The sequence below is a fragment of the Spermophilus citellus genome, assembly GCF_964194105.1.
Source record: "Spermophilus citellus genome assembly, chromosome: 14".
Lineage (NCBI taxonomy): Eukaryota > Metazoa > Chordata > Mammalia > Rodentia > Sciuridae > Spermophilus > Spermophilus citellus.
The window spans coordinates 103733935-103751040 of record NC_138194.1 but is presented as its reverse complement, the minus strand read 5'-3'; the positions used below and the strand labels follow the sequence as shown (position 1 = coordinate 103751040).

General features: G+C 56.5%; 1 protein-coding gene across 5 annotated transcripts in view; it reads left to right on the top strand.

Moving 5' to 3' along the window:
* The window catches only part of TSNARE1 (t-SNARE domain containing 1), a 113067-nt gene that overhangs the window by 57760 nt on the left and 38201 nt on the right, over positions 1 to 17106 (top strand). For all 5 annotated transcript variants that reach the window (XM_081266748.1, XM_081266747.1, XM_081266746.1 and 2 more), the window contains 2 exons: positions 8270 to 8347; positions 8955 to 9024. In XM_081266748.1, the coding sequence (XP_081122874.1) occupies positions 8270 to 8347; positions 8955 to 9024 (148 nt within the window). The remainder of the gene's footprint in view (positions 1 to 8269; positions 8348 to 8954; positions 9025 to 17106) is intronic.

The following is a 17106-nucleotide window of genomic DNA, read 5'->3' as shown; positions in this document are numbered from 1 at the left end:
TGGGGGCAGGGCCTCCTGGGCTGCCCACACCTGTGTTCTGCGTCAGGCCTGGCATCTTGGGCCCTGGACCAGAGCTGGGTTACACACCTCTCCCATGCCAGCCGGGACACACTGGATGGGTCTACGACCTCCAGCTTCCTGGGCCCCAGGGCTCTGCAGTGACCGGGCTGCTGCACAAAACTTAGAGAGCCCCAAGAGCCATGTGCTCCTGGGTGTAGCCACCCGCCACCCCCAGCCCTGGGCTTAGTGTCCTTCCACCACATGGACACCTCCGTTAACGAGGCAGGTGGTGTCTGCCCTCGGTGCCAAGCTCTGCCCTATGAAGGCCGGCCTCCGGCCCATGTGGGGAGTGCTGATCCAGCCCTGTGGCCTGTGGAGCCTTGTTGCTGTCTCCCTGGTTGCCTAGAGGCAGCATCTGCAGCCCGCCCAGCCACTGCATGCAGGGCTGTGTGCCTGGGAGATGCGTTCCTGTGGGAGCAGCAGTGCCAGCACCAGGTACTGTGTCCCGGGCAGGACTTGTGTGAGCCAGGGCCGAGCTAGTGAGCCACAGCACTTGCCGGAAGAGGCTGTCCCAGCCATGGCCTTCAGAAAAAGAAAAGGGTGGGGGTGGATGTTGCCCTGTAGCCTGGGGAGGGTCTGTCCCCTCCGGCATAAACAGCCATGTCACCTAAACTTGGGTCTTGTGGAGAGCAAGGGTGCTTGGAGCCAAAGAGCTCCTTGGTTTCTTTTTGCCGACAATAAAAAATGGGAGTGGCTGTTGTCTGCGCTTTTGCTCCATGTCTTTGTGTGGGAAAACTGTCATGATCCCCCTTCCACAGCTGAGAACTTGAGGCTGTGAGAGCCCCCGTGACAGGTCCCAGAACCCAAGCCTGTGGATGGCAGGCTGGGTTTGGGAGGAGATCTCAGGCTCGGAGGGGCCTCCCCAAGGGGTGCGTGTGGCAGTGGCGTGTGGTGGAGTCCTGCCTCCTAGAGTACTGCCCTCGGCTGTGGGGCCGCCCCCGCACGCCTCCCCACACCACACTCACAGCCACTGAGGGCTTGTCTTGGAGGCCAGCAGGCAGCTTCTGTGCCCCAGTGGTCTTGCTGCAGCTCTGCCCCAAGTGCCCTGCCTTGGCAGATGGGGACCGTGAGGGTTTCCTCTCCATGGTTCCTTACTGGTCAGCGGCCAGCTCCTCCTACTGCACTCTTCAGCTGCCCTCTGTTCTGCCTCGGCTGCCACCTGCACATGTTGGTGCCCTGTCGGCCACAGGGGTGGCCAGGACTAACCGAGCTGGGTGCGAGGGAGCTGGAGCCGCAGTGGACCGGTACAGAGGAGTGAGGCTTCCTTGAGGCAGTCATGAGGGGAAGGGGGCAGCGCCTCTGGGTGAGGGGCTCAGGAGGGCTTGTGAGGGGAGGGCACAAGGAACTGTCCTCCACCAGGAGGTGCCAGTGAGGACTGCCCATCTGGGAGGCAGGTCTCGTCAGGCTTCTCAGGCTCCCTGTCCTCCATAGTAAGTCCTCATCTCCAGGAGGCTGACCACAGCGCAGGGCCTGGAGCTGACTGTGACCACCAGGAGAAGGCCCGGTCAGCCTCGACCAGAAGGGCTGTGTGGACTTTGGCCTGGGGCCAAGTGAAGGTGAGGAGACCCAGGCAGAGTTGCACAGCCCAGGGACACATCGGAAGGAAATGTCAGAGCTACCAGGTAATCTCCCTGGCTTTGTGGTGTGGAAGGGTTGTTACCTCTCTCGCCCTGCTGGGGAGGAACCTGGGCTGGGGCATTGGACCCTGCTAGGACTGCCACCTGGGACTACTGGCTCAGCTGGGGAGCAGCCCCCCTCGCCCTTCGGTCCTGCTGTGGCTCTTCCTGTGTCTGACTCTACTTATGATGCAGGCTGGACCTGTGGCCAGCATGGCCACTCTAGTTGTAATAGGCATTTATCCATCGCCTGCAAAGACCTGTCCAGGCCTGCAGGTGTGCAGCATGAGTGGTGTGGGTGTACTGCACTGGGTCTGCTGGCAGGCAGGGTGAGAGGCGGCCTGGAGGGCTCCCAGATCAGGGGTAGTGGGGTGGCCATGGTGACTCGTGCGTCCCTGCTCTGATCCCTGGTGTTTTAGTCAGTTTTTTTTGCTGCTGTGACTAACAGATCTGATCTGAACAATTATAGAGGAGGAAATGATTTCATGATCTCAGAGGTCACAGTCCATGGACAGCTGGCTCCATTCCTTGGGGCTTGAGGTGAGGCAGAACATCACAGAGCAACAATATGGCAGAGGGAAGCAGCTCACATGATGATCAGGAAGCAAAGAGAGACTCCACTCACCAGATAATAAAATAGATACCCAGAGCCATGCCCCAATGCCCACCTCCTCCACCCTGGCTGCCTTGGTCACCCTCAATTATCCCCTCCAGGGGATTAATTCACTGATTGGTTTAAGGCTCTCGTAACCCAATTATTTGTCCTCTAAACCTTCTTGCATTTTCTCAAGGGTACCGCACTGGTCACTTCTCAAGAGAATTTTTAGTTTTACCTCCTTGAATCTGAGAAATGGATGGTCTTGCCAGCTCCTGAGATGCCCTCAGGCCATCTTTCTCCTTGTCTCTGGGCAAAGTCTTTAGCATTTCTTTAGTGGTAGTAATGTTTTAAAAACTGCAATTTACTTAGTCCCAGTTTTACCCTCACCTTCAACTTTTTTTCAAGTGTCCTAATTATCATAATAATTTGGCTAAAAGCCTGCAACAATATCTATGCTACCTCCTGAATGCTATGTTCTCTAGAAATTTCTTCTGCCGGATTAAAAAGTCCACTGTTTTTAAAATCAGTCTCACAGAATGTCTCAAGACACAGGCAAAATGCAGACAACTTTCCAGCCAGAACGTAACATAAGTAGTGTCCTTCTTTTCCTCCAACCCCTCTTTGAGTCCTATCTTCATTATCCATGGTCCTCCTGCTGTTCTGGTCTTCTGAGCTCCCCCCACAATTGGCCATTAAGTTCCACTTACAACTTCTAAACCTTTTCCAGCTTGTACTGCTAAGCATCTCAAAATTCCTCCCACCAATTCCAAAAACCTCCAAAAGTTTCTGAACCATATGGTCAGGTTAGTCACAGCAACAACCCTACTTCTCGGTATCAATTTCTGTTCTACTCAGCTTTTTCACTGCTATGATTAACAGATCTGACCAGAACTATTATAGAAGAGGGAAGGTTTATTTGGGGGGCTCATTCAGAGGTCTCAGTCCATGGATAGCCGGCTTTATTCCTTGGGCTTGAGGTGAGGTAGAACATCATGGTGGAAGAATATGACACAGAGAAGCAGCTTACATGATGATCAGGAAGCAAAGAGAGAAGTCTTCACTTGCCAGGTACCAAATATATACCCCAGAGCCACACCCCAATGTCTACCTCCTCTAGCCACGTCCCACCTGCTTTCAGTTACCAATCAATCAATCCCCACCAGGGGATTAATCTACTGATCTGTTAAGGCTGTCATAACCTAATTATGTATCCTCTAAACTTTCTTGCGTTTTCTCACACATGAGCTTTTGAGGGACGTCTCACATCCGAACCATAACACCAGAGGTTCCTTAGCAGTGAACAGTACCCTGCAGTGTTGCCTCATGAGTTGGCTGAGGGGTGGCAGTGAGGAGGATGCCTGATCGCATGGGGTCCTGCCTCCTCCCAGGCAGGTGCTCTGTGTACAGCAGCTCTGGCCACCCCTCCTCCTCCAGCCCTGAATTGAATCCTGCAGAATGGACAGCCACCTTGGGCCTTGGAGCCTGCCCACGTGACTGTGGTAGTTCATGCACAATAATTTGGCTGAAAGCCTCCAACAGGTAATTTGGAAGGGGCAAGGGCAGCCCCCCAGGACTGGATGGTTGACATTTTCCTTTCTGGTGGTGTGACCTTGGGTTGTGGTGTGGCCTTGGGTGGGTCTCCTGCCTCTGCCCTTGGTCTCTTTATCTGTAAGTGGGGAGAGTGGCACTCTGGTCGTTGGGCTCCTTCTGTGTGCTTCTGCTGGACAGTGGTGGTCACTCCTCCACCATGGGCACAGCTCATCCTGTCCTGTCCCTTTCTTTGCTGCCCTGGCTGTGTCCATCCTGAGCCTGGGCTTGGTGAAGGCATCTCGGGGCTCCAGAGCCTTGCAGGTGCAGCAGAGGTGTGTGCAGGGTTGTTAGATGCTGTTTCTCAGGCCAGCGACATGAGCTGAAGCAGCCTCTCTTGCAGACAGCTCAGCTGTGCTTCCAGGCTGTGCTGTGAGTATAGCAGCTGGACCTGGGGGCTTGGCAGGGGAGGGACATGGCAGGCCTGTGAGCCTATGAGCTAGTGCATCAGCAGGGTCTGCTCATTCTAGAGAGGCAGGGCTGACCCTGCCTTTGTCCAGCCAGCCCTGTGACTCTGTGGAGTGGGCTTGGGCCTGTGTCCTAGTGACAAACCTCGTCAAGCCCAGGAGGTGGTACTTTGTTCTAGGCTCATAGGCTGGCTCAGAGAGCACAAACCTTTGGGTGTTCCCTATGTTAACCAGCTTTTCATTGCTGTAACCAAGAAGAACAGCTATCAAGAACAACTTAGAGGAGGAACAGTTTACTTTGGCTCTGGGTTTCCGAAGTCAGCCAACTGCATTGCTCTGGGCCTGAGGTGAGGCAGGACATTATGGCAGAAGGGAGTGTCAAAGGGAAGCTGCTCAGCTCTTGGTGGCTGGGAAGCAGAGAGAGAGAAGAGGAGCCAGGAGGACAATATATATCCCTCTAGGGCACATCCTCTTCCAGGCACACTCCACCTGCCTGTGGTCAACGCCCAGTAATCCATTCACATTATTAGTCCACTAAGTTACAGCGCTAATTTAATCTCACCATTTTACTTCCTAAATTAATACACGAGCTTCAGGGGGACATCTCACATCCAAACCATAGCATTCCACCCTGGCCCCCAAAAGCTCATGTCCATCTCACAATGTAAAGTGCACTTAGTCCATCTCCCAGAGTCCCCATAGTCTGTATTTCCAGCAAAAGTTCAAGGTCTCCTCTGAGACTCAAGGTAAACTCTTGCCTGTGAGCCAGTGTAAAAATCAAAAGCAAATTATATATATCCACTATACATTGGCCTAGGATAAATATTCCAGTTCCAAAAGGAAGGCTTAGAGGCCTACACAGAAGGCTGGGACCGAAAGAAGATTGAAACCCAGTTAGGCAAAAAAGTGCTGTAGCTTCCTGTCTGACTTCTGGAGCACCCAGTGGTGAGATCTCCTCTCCGAGGGTTGGGCAGCCTTCCTCGTTGGCCTTTCTTACCCACATGGCTTCTCTAGGCCTGCTCCGACCACAGCCAGAGCCTTCCTTGGCAGGTGTTGCATGTATTGGCATCTCCTGGGGGTCTCCTGGGGGATCTCATGGGGATCTCCTGGGGGGTCTCCTGGGGGTCTCCACTACAGTTTGTGCTTCATTGTCCTGGCTTTGCACATGGTCCTCTCAGGGCCAGTGGCAGGGATTCTGACCCTGCTGCCCTTGTCCTCTCAGGCTTTCCTTTGAAGTCCAGGGGAAGCCTCTGGGCCCCCTACCTCCAGCATTGTGCATTGCTGCAGAACCAGCTCCACATGGATGATGCCAAAGTCTGCTGCCAGGTTAAGCAGTAGCTGGGTTCCCTTGGACCATGGCTACAGTGTCCTGGGAGTGCCTGGGCAGCTAAACCCAGTGAAATGAATCCTGGGGAAACAACTTTCTAGGTCCCCTGTGAAAGCAGGGTGCCTTTGTGATCTCTTTCACTTTTACACCCTTGAACCTGCCATGGGCGTGGTGTTCTAGTTCCTGAGATGGCCTCACAGCATTGTCCTATTGTCTCGAGGCAAAGTACTTAGTTTCTCTTTAGTGGCAGTCATCTCTTCAACACCCACATCTTCCTGAGGCCTAATATTACGTGTTCCTTTGGCCAAACTGCAAGTTTTCCACATCTTTTCTTTCTGCCTTGTGCTCTTGATTCTTACAGTAAACCCGGCTAAAAGCTGCTGGCAACATCCGAGCCACTGCCTCAAAGCTGTGGTTTTAATTTTAATGCTACCTTTAAGTTTCCTTCCACCAGATTAGCGAGTCCACCAACTTTAAGTTCAGCCTTACACAAACTCTCAGGACAAAACATAGACAACTTTTTTTTTGCCAGAATGTAACATGAACATCTCCAGTCCAGTTCCCAATGGAATCCTCATTCGCCTCTGAAACTCCATGAGCGTAGTTCTGTCTGCGTTCCTATTAGGGTTCTGGTCCTCTGGGCTCTCACCAGAAGCACTTTAAGCTCTGCTCACAACATTCAGATCTTTCTCCAGCCTGCATCTCTAATCTTTTCCAAACTCCTCCTATGAACAAGTTCCAAAGGCTTCTGAACCATATGGTCATGTTAATCACTGCAGTGACCCTACTCCTGGTACCAGTTTCTGTGTTAGTCAGCTTTCCATTGCTGTGAACAGAATACAGGGACAGTTTAGTGGAGAAGTTTATTTGGCTTACAGTTTCAGAGGTTCCCATGGCTAGCCAAGTCCATCGCACGGATCCCGAGGTGAGGTGGGGAGCATCATGGTGAAGGTGCACTGTGGTCGCTGAAGGAAGGAGTAGTCAGAGGACAAGATATGATCCCCAAGGATACACCCCCTGGTGGCCTACCCAGCCATGCCCCATTATTAATCCATCAAGTGAATTAATCCGCTGACGGGGTTATCGCTCTTGTGATTCATTATTTCCCCTGCTATGTCAACACAGGAGCTTGAGTGGATACCTCATAGTTGAACCACAGCAACCCATTGGCATCCTGGTGTCTCCTGCCCCACATGCCCTGGCAGACCTCGCTCCGTGTCCTTCAGTCTTAAATGTTTTATCTTGGAGACTTGTGAGCGCAGAGAAGGTGGAAAGGGTGGCAGCGTGACCACGGGTGCACCACTGCCTAGATCCCACCTGCTGCCATCCCAGCTGGCCCTCCTGGTGCCTCTGAGCCCTTTGGAGCAGCCGAAGCCCTCGGGTCTTCTTTCACTTCCTTGTTACTGCCTCTCCTTTCCTTTTGAGGTGAACTTTAAGTGCGTGAACTGCAGGCAACCAAATGGTACTATTCTGGGCCTTTTGCACTGTGTTGCCCACAGCCCTGTCCAGGCAAGGGGCCTCCCCTATTCAGCAAGTCCTTGCTGCCCTGCCCCAGCCCAGCCCAGCGTAGCCCCAGCCACCATAGACTGCTTTCCTCTGTTGGAGATCTGACCGTTACTCTGATGCCTGGCACAGTGTCACGCCCAGGGTGCTCCCGCAGGCAGGGCACATATACTTATACAGCTTCCTGCATCCCCTGCACTTGCACCTTCCATGGTGGGCTCTTAGGAATAGCTGCCACGGACTCTCTTACCCAGGGTTCCTGCGGCCTCGGCTTTGTTTCTCTGTGTAGGTGTCCAGAGTGTGATGGCTGGCCGCAGGGCAGCAGGTGTCCCGGTGTCTGTGGCCGAGACCTTCGTTGCATGGCTGCACATTGCACAGTCACCCAGCAGTGCGCATCTGGACACTGTCTTCCCCAGCACTTGGAGTTTCCCCACGACGATTTCTGTGGTTTTGTTACTTTGAGATAAAAGTGCTTAGCACAAAGCCTGTGATGGACTCTTAAAGTGTGCTAGTCACGGACCCTTGGTGTGGTCACAGGGTTGTGTGGCCATCTCCACCTTCCCACTGCAGAGCGTGTCTGTCCACCGGGGCAGATGGGCCTGTGCTAGCATCACCGCCCCCTCCCAGACTGCTGGCAGCCGCCGTCTCCATCTCTGTGGGCTGCCACCTCTGCATGTGTGGTGTGAATGGGATCACACACTTGGTGGCATCTGTCCCCAGCCTGGTGTTTGGGGGACTCGTTCCTCTTACTGCTGAGCAGTGGAGCAGTACTCTGCAGTGTAGCTGGGCCCCGTCTTTGTCCTTGCTGGTGGCCTGACAGCATGCGGGAAGTCTCCTCCTTCCCACCCAGCAGCGCTGCTCTGAGCCTTCTTGTGCGAGTCTTGTGTGGATGTGAGTCCTTATGTGCGTGCCCAGGAGGCTACTGCTGGGGTGCGGAGCCTCCACGTCCCCTCTCCTTGAGGAGCCGCCTCTCCCTCCAGCTTGGGTACTGGGAGGGCAGGGGTGGTGTTTGTCCTGACCCTTTGCCTGTGGAAGCAGAGCTGGAAGGCAGGAGGGGTGGGTGCAGGGCAGCTGGCCCTCTGGGCCCCTCCTCTGGGAACCACCTGGAGAAGCTTGTGGTGCCGGTCATACATGGTCATCTTGTGCCTCCTCTTCTCCTGTCTTCCTCTAGCCACACAGGTTGTTCCTTGTGACCTCCGGGAGCTGTGCCAGGAGACCTCAGCCAGTGTCTTCCAAATCCACTCCAACGGTATGTCCATCTGCCTGCCCCCTTTCTCCTGGCTCTCTGGGTCACTGAGGTGACATCGGAGGCTAGCTGGTACCTGACTTTGCCCTGCCCCCACTGTCCTGCCTTCCACAGTCCCAGTTCTTGGGGGCAGCTGGGGGCTGCTTGCATGTCCAGTCAGCTCTTCTCCTCCTCGATCCTGTCCCACCCTGGCTCTTCTCACTGGCTCTGTGGCTGTAGGAGTCCCTGGGAGGAAGGAGTGAACCCCGATGGCAGGGCTGGGGGAACAGAGATCACTGAGGCTAGGATGGGGAGCAAGAGCCACACCCTATACATCCCTGGAAGAGGGACAGGCCTTCCCCAGGCCCAGGTGGGCTTGCTCTGGGTGGACTGTACATGGGCCTGGGCCTGCTTCGGCACAATAGGGGAGGAGGTCCTGTGGGGGTTGGGTAGGCCTCTGCTAGGAGGGGTGGACCCAGCCTGTAGGAGGCTGCTGTGCCCTGGTGTCAGGTCACATAGGGGTCTGGCTGTCTCTGATGCAGGGCCCAGTTTGCACTATGGCCACGCAGAGGGCAATGGATTGGGGAGTGTCCTTCTAATCCTTGTACCTTTCCCATCTTTTGTTGGACAGTGACCTCCTTGGAGAGGAGCCTCCGGTCCTTGGGGACACCGAGTGACACACAGGAGCTTCGGGATAGCCTGTGAGTGGTAACTGCCATCCCTGCGCCTGTGCATGGTGCCGCACACATGCAGCTTCACCCTAAACTGCCTCTCCTGAGACGTGAGCACCCTCCCCTGGTGGGCGTCTAGGTGGAGTGGACGCTGCAGAGACACACACCTGTGCTCAGGTGGTGTGCCTGCCAGCTCGCACACGCTCCGCGTCACCAGCATGTTCCAGGGGGTCTTTGCAGTGCCCCAAGCTCACTGACAGGCCTGCATATATGTGCACACCTGTGGACACACAGGCTGGGCTGGAGTGGGGACCCCTGGTTTTGATTCTGCACCTGTGGGCTTTCATAGAGAGTCACTATCAGCCTCCCCTGGGCGGGACTGGGCTGGGATGAGGTCTCAGCCCCAGAAGGCACAGGTGGTGCTGTCTGCTAAGCCAGGACCTGGTGGGCTGGGAGGAGAAGGGCAGGCTCCTTCCACCTGGGCCACTGGGCAGGTTTGTGGGCCTGCAGGGCTCTGGGGACCTGTTCTCCAGGCAGCACGAGCAGTGCCACCCCAGCTAGTCTGGACCTGTCCTGGTTCTGGCCTGCAGGGATGCCGAGTTCTTCATCCCCGGTCAGCAGAGCTGCTCTCTGGACCTACCACGTTGAGGGCCTGGTCCTCGGTCCGTCTGTGCGCCTGCTGTGTCTCCTGTACAGAGCTGTGAGTGAGGGCGTGGGACATCCCCGTCCTCACTCCAGCTCCACTCAGGAGCAGCGGGAGTGGCCGTGCGTGCAGGTGCCCTGTGTTCCTGGCACCAGCGGACCTTGGCAGACATCGCCTGCTATCCCTTTTTGTTCTTTGTGAAAATGAAGTCCTTGTTTCTGGTTGTGAGAGAGGCTTTGGATGCCCATTCCAGGATGCGTGGACCTTCAGAGTATCTGAGGAGCCACTGTGACACGTGGTGCCTCTGGCGCCTTTCCTCATATCCTCAGGCCAGCACCAGAGTTGGGTTTAAGTAGCGAGTGTTCTGGAAGCAGCGTTTTGCGCTAGGGGTGAGTGGTGTGCCTGCACCTCATCAGGGACTTTGAAGATGTGCTCGTAGTGGGGGCTGTGGATGCTGTTGGATGCGTGTGACTCGTAATGTGGCCGGTTACTAGGAACAATTCCCAGTGACATCATTGTGTTTAACCCTGTGTCACTGCCTGTCTCCTGGGTATCCCTGGGACCAGAAGGTGGGAGTGTCCAGGTGGCCTTCACTTACATATCTTGGGCTACCTGTCTGGTTAGTGAAGACATTATCCCCAAACGTGGGCCTTGGAGAGGAGAGGGCTGTCCGCAGAGTGGGCAGGTGGCCTGACGCAGGGCCTGGCCCACAGTGACCTCAGCCCCAGCAGCAGCACCCACCTTGGCTCTGGGGCCAGAAGTGTACCTTGGTGTCTCTGCTTCTCTGCCACAGACCTGTCCACCTGCCTTCCAGAGCCCCCATGACCTGACTACTCTGTGCCTGTCATGGGCACAGCACTGGCTGTGGACTGCCTTCCTCCCTCTCTGCTGACCTTGCCCTGACCCCCTGCCCATCCTGGTTGGTGGACCTTGGGTGATTCTGCTCATAAAGTCCACCAGGGGGCTTCCTGGTTCACAGAAGGGTGGAGGGGACTTGTGGACCAGCACCCTCCTGGTGTGTGGCAGAGGGTCCTGCTCCCAGGCTTTCCAGCTCCTTTCTGTGGGCGAGCTTCCCCGATTTCCACACGAGTTCACAGTGGTGTCTTCCACTCACCCCTGTTCTGTCATGTGCAGTCAGGGTAGCCGAGGTGGGGGTGACCTCCAGGGGCCTCTAGTCTGTGGCTCAGTGGGCAGTGATAGAGTCCTGGCAGGCTGGGCTCCCAGCTCTGTGTGAGCAGCACTCTCCCACCAGGGTTTGCATGTCCGATGGGCACCAGAAGGCATCCAGATATCCCAGTGCCAGGGCCTGTGCAGGCGACTCTCGGAGGGGCTCAGTCTTAACAGCCCCACACGCGGCAGCCAGGCTCAGACGGGCAGGACACAGAGCTGCGCGAGTGTCTTGTCCCTGGCCCCTGTGACTGAGCACTCCTGCACACACACCTGCAGGACTCAGGACTTGCTCGAGGGCCAGGAGGGGAGGCACACTCCGGCTCAGGCTGCCCTGTGCCCCTAGAAGGCTTCTGTAACGGGATTTGGCCCAATTGCTCCTGTGCCCTGTGGTCATGGGCACAGGAGCAATTGGGCTAACTGTCGGCCTTCCCTCTAGAGCTGACCTGGGGCCCGAGACGCGCTCAGAACAGGGTTGGCTGTCCAGACCTAACCCCCTCATGGCTCACGGGGAAACGAAGGCAGGGGAGGGCCTTGCCTGGGAGCAGAGTGAGCAGGGTTGTGTTTGGCTGTCCTCGGGCTTGCTAGCTGCCATGGAGGCTGGGATGGGAGTTCATGGATGTGGAGTCTGCTGGGGGGTGGGGAAGCTGTTGAGCAGCCCTGGGGCTGGACCACACGCAGGACCTCAATGACAGTGGGATGAAAGGCCTCCAAGTTGGTGGGTCAGGGTCTGGCATGAGCAGTGGGGAGGCCTTTGTCTGGGCTGCACTGGGACTGTTTATAGCCCTGGGGTGGGTGGGGTGTGTGCAGGGATGGTTAGATCATTTGTAGGTTCCTTTATGCCCAGGACTGGCACCTGGGATGTCTCAGGTCTGAGCTCTGCTGAGACCGTCCCCTGGAGCAGCTGCCTGGTCTCCCTAGGCAGTGGGGCTCCCTGCCAGCATGGTGGCCTAATGGCCACCTCCTCTCCTGCTAGCCCAGGCCTCCTGCCAATACTCCAGCAAAAAAGGCAGATGTCTCGTCCTTCATAGTCCCTCTTAGAAGTTGCCCGGGGTCAGTCCTGTTCTTTGTAGGTCAAAGACTGCCTGGGTTCCAAGAGAAGGATGAGAACTCTACTTCTCGGGGACAGGCAAGCCAAAGAATTTTGCAGCCATTTCCTCACACCACCACAGGCCCTGAAGCAGCGTCAATCAGGGTGAGTTTGAGGAGCCAGAGGAGGCCACTGCCACTCTGTGATGGCCCTGCTGGGAGATTGGCAGGGAGAAGGCGTTAGGCTTGGGCCAGACCACATAGGACCCCAGAATCTGGGATAGATTGTTGACTTTAATTCCACAGCCCTTCAAGCCAGTGGAAGGTTCTAGAAGGGAGGCACATGACTGATGGCCTGGAAGACCAAGTCAGAGCTGTGCAGGACTTTTGGAGAAATGGCCCTCTTGTTTGCCTGGTCCCCAGATCTGGGAAATGACCCAGAACATGCAGCGGAGCTGGCTGGAGGGGGTCTGGGCTTCTCTTGCCTCGTATCAGGCTCACAGCCCCCGTAAAAATTCCTAGCTGAGGGAGTGACCTCAGGTTTTACCAAGTCTCTATGGTGAGTGGATGGCCAGCTGGGTGTGAGGAGCTGACCTCATGGCCTGGCCTGTCTCATAGGGACCCTCTCCCTGGGCGCTGGGGATGAGAATTTCAGGTGGCTGAGGAACAGGGACCACCTGTGAGTAGAGGGAGCTGTGGGTGGGCAGAGGCCAAGGTGCGGCTGGAGCATCCCTGCTCCCTCACTTCACAGGTGAGACCGAACCTGGCACCTCTGGGCACCCCCCAGGAAGGTGGCCTGAGGTGCAGCTGTGAAGAGCCTCAAGGCAGTGCCTGCAGGGGTGGCGGCCAGCCAGGGGAGGGTGGTGAGGGAGCTGCCCCCTGCTTCCGTCCGCATGCCCCTGGCAGGCTAGGGTTCCGGGCTCTCCACCTCCTGACCCCGCTTATCATTGCCCTCCAGATTTTGTCCTCCTGGTAGGAATGAGGTGGCATCTCCTTGTCCCTGATTAGTGTTTTCCTGATGGCACACGATGTCCAGCTCCTCTTTTGTGCTGTTGGCCATATGTGTCTTTCTAGAGGAATGTCTGCTCAGGTTCCTGGCCCACGCTTTCTCCCTTGGAGGTTTCCTCTGCCTGGCGGCCCCGCCCTCCTGAACCTCTGCTTTGCTGGTGGATGCTCTGCCCTGGGCCCCAGCCGGCTCGCCTTTCTCTGGCCCCTTTTCTCTCTCCCTTCCCCCGCTCCCTTCCCCTTGTCTTGCCTGCCTCACAGCTTGGAATCCCTCTTGGGTACTCAGATTCTACTGGTGGCCCTCCAACGGCATCCTCCTGTCTCCTGGCTGGCCTGTCCACCGGGACCTCTCAGTCAGAGGCCTCCATTCTCACAGGCCATCAACTGGTCCATCCACTCTCCTCTTGAGAAATCTTGCCTGACCACTTCTTACCCCCTACCATGCGACCATCTGGTCCAACCACTGTACCCCTTCCCCGCCCCCACCTGTCCTCCCACCTCTCATCTTGTGCTAATAGTTGATTCTATGCAGAGGTCAAGGTGGTCTTTAAAAACATGAGTCAGACCATAGCAATGTGTGCTCAGAGCCTGGGGTCTAGGGGCAGTATCCAGCCCCCAGCCTCGGGCTCAGACATCATGCCTACCCTGCCCTCTGCTCTCCATAGCTCCTGCAGGTCACTGCAGGCCTTGCCCGGTCATGCTCCTTGACCATTCCCTGCCTGGGTGTCACCCACAGCATGGGCTGTGTCTGCTCCTGTGCCTGAGCTTCAGGCCACTGTTCCCAGCAGCAGTGCCTGGGCAGGTCAGCCTCCATGGAGAGGGTGGGGCTGGGAGAGGAGCCCAGCCCTTCCCACAGCCCTGCAGCCTGTAGCCAGGGGAGCCTGCCGGAGCTCTGCAGACGCTAGGAGCAAGGGTACGGGAGGAAGGCCCTGCTTGACCTCTGGGCTCTGGGGAGGAGGAGCTGTGCCTTGGAGCCGCAGTGGGACATGAGGAGCCCAGCCCAAGGCGTGGTGTAGCCACCTGCCCGGAGCTGGGGCTGGCTGGAAGGTCAGCAGCTGCCCTCCTAAAGCTCCCGCAGGGCTCCAGCAGGTCCCAGCTAGCAGACATGGCTTGTCCCTGGTGGCTGACTGGTGGAGTGGCCTTGGCCAGGTGTGGTGACCTGTCTGTATCTGAGGTCTCTCTTCTGTGACACGAGTACTCACGTCTAGTGCCCAAAACACCATGCAGGGCTCAGCAGGAATGGTGTCCTGGCCACCTTTCTCCCTCCCTATCCTACCCATTAGTGCCACAGTCCCTGCCCGCCTGTGTCCTGATGTCCTGCCTGGACAGTTGGGAGTTCCCTGCTGCAGAGTGACTGTGTGGGGAAGCTCGTCTTGTGACTGCCAGGACCAGTCCAAACGCAGTGAGCCTGAGAACGGCAGGTGGCCTCAGGGTCCTCCAGATGTCTTGAGGGCAGCAGGCTGCCGTGTCCCAGAAGCCTCCCACAGCCATGGTGCACTTTCAGATTCTCCTAAACTCGCCTCCTTTATTGAGGGATTGTAATGAGTCTTCTTTATTTTTAAAAACAAAGTAAATTTGCATATAGTCCAGCATGCAATTAAAAACCAGTAAATAAACCAGTGAAATCAAGCCTCTCATCCTGGGTGATTGATGGTTGGTGTCATCTTTGGGCTCTCGTTTGTGGCCCCCTGTCATGTCCCTATGTATCTTGCGCTTGCCTGAAGCTGCATGCCCCAGGGCTCAGGTATTGGTGTGGCTGTCTCCCGTCACACCCTCCTTTCCACTGTGTGCCCCTTACTCTGCCCGTGGTGCCTCGACGTGGCCTGGCAAGACAGGGCAGGGGCAGGAGTGGGTTAATGCTCACTCACTCTTGAGTGCCTATTGCACGTCCCCAAGGGCCGGGGCCTGTTACGGCCCCATGGCAGGTAGAGACGAGGGGCACAGTCCAGGACTGGCCTCTGGTCACACATTGAGTGGATTCAAATGGTGTTTGGTGTAGACCTATGTACATTCCTGGGAAGAGCCCCGCTCGGGCATGAGGCCCTGCCTGTGTGTGTGCTGGACGCGCCTGGTTGTCGTGGCCGTGGTCTCCAGGTGCACTGGTGTGTGCTTGCATTTCCTGGAAGGTCTGTGTGCACTGCAGGAGCGCAGGCCTACAGGGCCGGTCAGAGGGTTTTCATCCTGCTCCTCCCTCTAGGGGCGGTTGGGACTGTATGACTTCTTTCCTGGGTGTCAGTGGGGTTTTCCTGGGGTTTCTTTGTTGCAAGTTGAAAAACTAGGAAGCCAGCTTGCTTTTCAGGGTGGGTTTGACGGAGCTGCATGGCCAGGCCATCCTGCTGTCTTCGAGGGGTCAGTCGGTTTTGTTGCTGTGTGTGTCATCGTGTGTGCGTGCTGCTGCTTCCTCGGGCCTCAGTGTCCACTCACCGCTGTCTCCTCACACTCTTCTCGCATGTAGCGTGGTTGGGCCTCACTGCCTGAGAGCCCTGCAGTGCCTGGTCCTGCCCTGCTCCTGCTCTTAGTGCTGTGCGGCCACTGTGCTCACTGCTGCTCTTGCTTTTGGCGGTTGGCCACCTCCCGAGGGTTCAGGTAACAGAGTTTCTGTTAAGCCTTGGTATTGGTCACCTCCAGAGACACCTTGTTTTGTGTGGGCCCAGCTTCTGGGGCTCCCTGCTGGCCATTACTGAAGGCAGTCTGAGGGCGCAGTGGTGGTGCACCCTCTCTGGTCTTGTCTGTTGGAGAAAGTCGCCCCTGCACTTCCATTTTGGAATACATTCTGTTCTGGGTATTGAGTTCTGGGTTCCCGGTTTTTCTCCGACCCCTTTAGAAATGTCTCCCCGTTCCCTTTGGGAGCTTGTGGTTTCTGATGGGAAGTCGGCGTGTCCTTTTCTCTGGCTGCCTTCAGTACTTTTCATCCTTGATTTTGAACCATTGAAACATGGTGCACATGAGTGTCATATCATTCTTATTTGTGGGTAAGGATCTGCTTAGGATCCTGTAAGATTCTTGAATCTGTGGCTGGATCTCATTTGCGTCTTTTCAGGTTTTCCCTCCCTCTCCTTTCCCCGAGGGCCGTGCCAGCTGTGAGCGTGCTGGCCCGTTTGCTGTTGTCCCACAGCTGGTGCTCTGGTCCGTTCCCCTTGTTTCCTACTGTGTCTGATTTTCAGTTGGGTCCTCTGCCTGGCTGGCCGCTCGGTCCTCTCTCTAGCTCTTTTTCTGTGGTCTGCTTCCGTGTGGTTACTCTGTGCTCTTCTTAGTCTGGTTTGTTGCCTGTCTTGGTTCTGTGGGTTTGTGCTCTTGGTTGCATCTGGAGGGTCTGGTCACTCTCCTTCCAGTGGCTTCTGAGCGCTCCCTCCTCCTCTGGATCACTGATCACACCCTGCTTCACGTTGCCGCTGTCCCTGGGTCGCAGGCTTCAGTCTCCCTCTTTTTCCCTTGCTCTCCCCGGATACCAGTTGGGACAGTGTCTGTTGCTGTTTTCTAAGTGATGATCTTTTCTCTTGTAGCATCTACTCTTATTAAGCCCTTCTAGAGAAATTTCATTTTAGAAATTTATCATATATTTCATCCCTCAAAGTTGCCCTTGGCTCCTTTGTACATCTTCCGTTTTGCCCTTGCTGTGCCCACGTGCGTGGTGGGCGCTTTGGCCTGCCAGCCGTGTAGTGATCGCTGACAGCCTCGCTGCGGGGCTGCCTCTGTTGCTGCCTGTTCCCCTGCGTGCTGGTCACCCTGCTTCCGGCCAGCTCTGTTCCCTGGTCTGCGCCTTGGGAAGCCGTGGCTCCCAGTGGCTGTGCTGTGCTTCTCCCGGAGAGTGTTGGGTGGTCCTGTGGAGGCAGATGTGGTGAGCAGTGTCCTTTGTTACCCGGGAGGTGGGTGTGTGGCCGCCTTCTGTGGCCCATCGTGCCCTGCAGCACCCTCTCCCTGTGGGCAGCGCTGCGCTTCCCATGGCATGTGTGTGGACTGAGGACGGCTCAGGCCTTCAGTGGTCTCCGAGCACCCGGCCGCTGCCCTCATGCCTCAGAGGAGTTCTTGCTGGTGGTCACTGCTTCTGTCCTCAGCCCCACGACTGAGGGCGGCCAGGTGTGGTGGTGGCTCTCATCAGGTGGGGGAGTGCGGGGCGCGTTCCCATGGTGGGGCTGCGGCTGCTCTTGCATCACGCAGGTCCGTCAGCCCCAGGAGAGGACTGTGGCTCTCAGAACCGCCCAGGACTCCTTACGGGGTTCTGAGGACCTGCTCTCACACAGGAGCCCCTGGCCTTGCCTGGAGCTCTC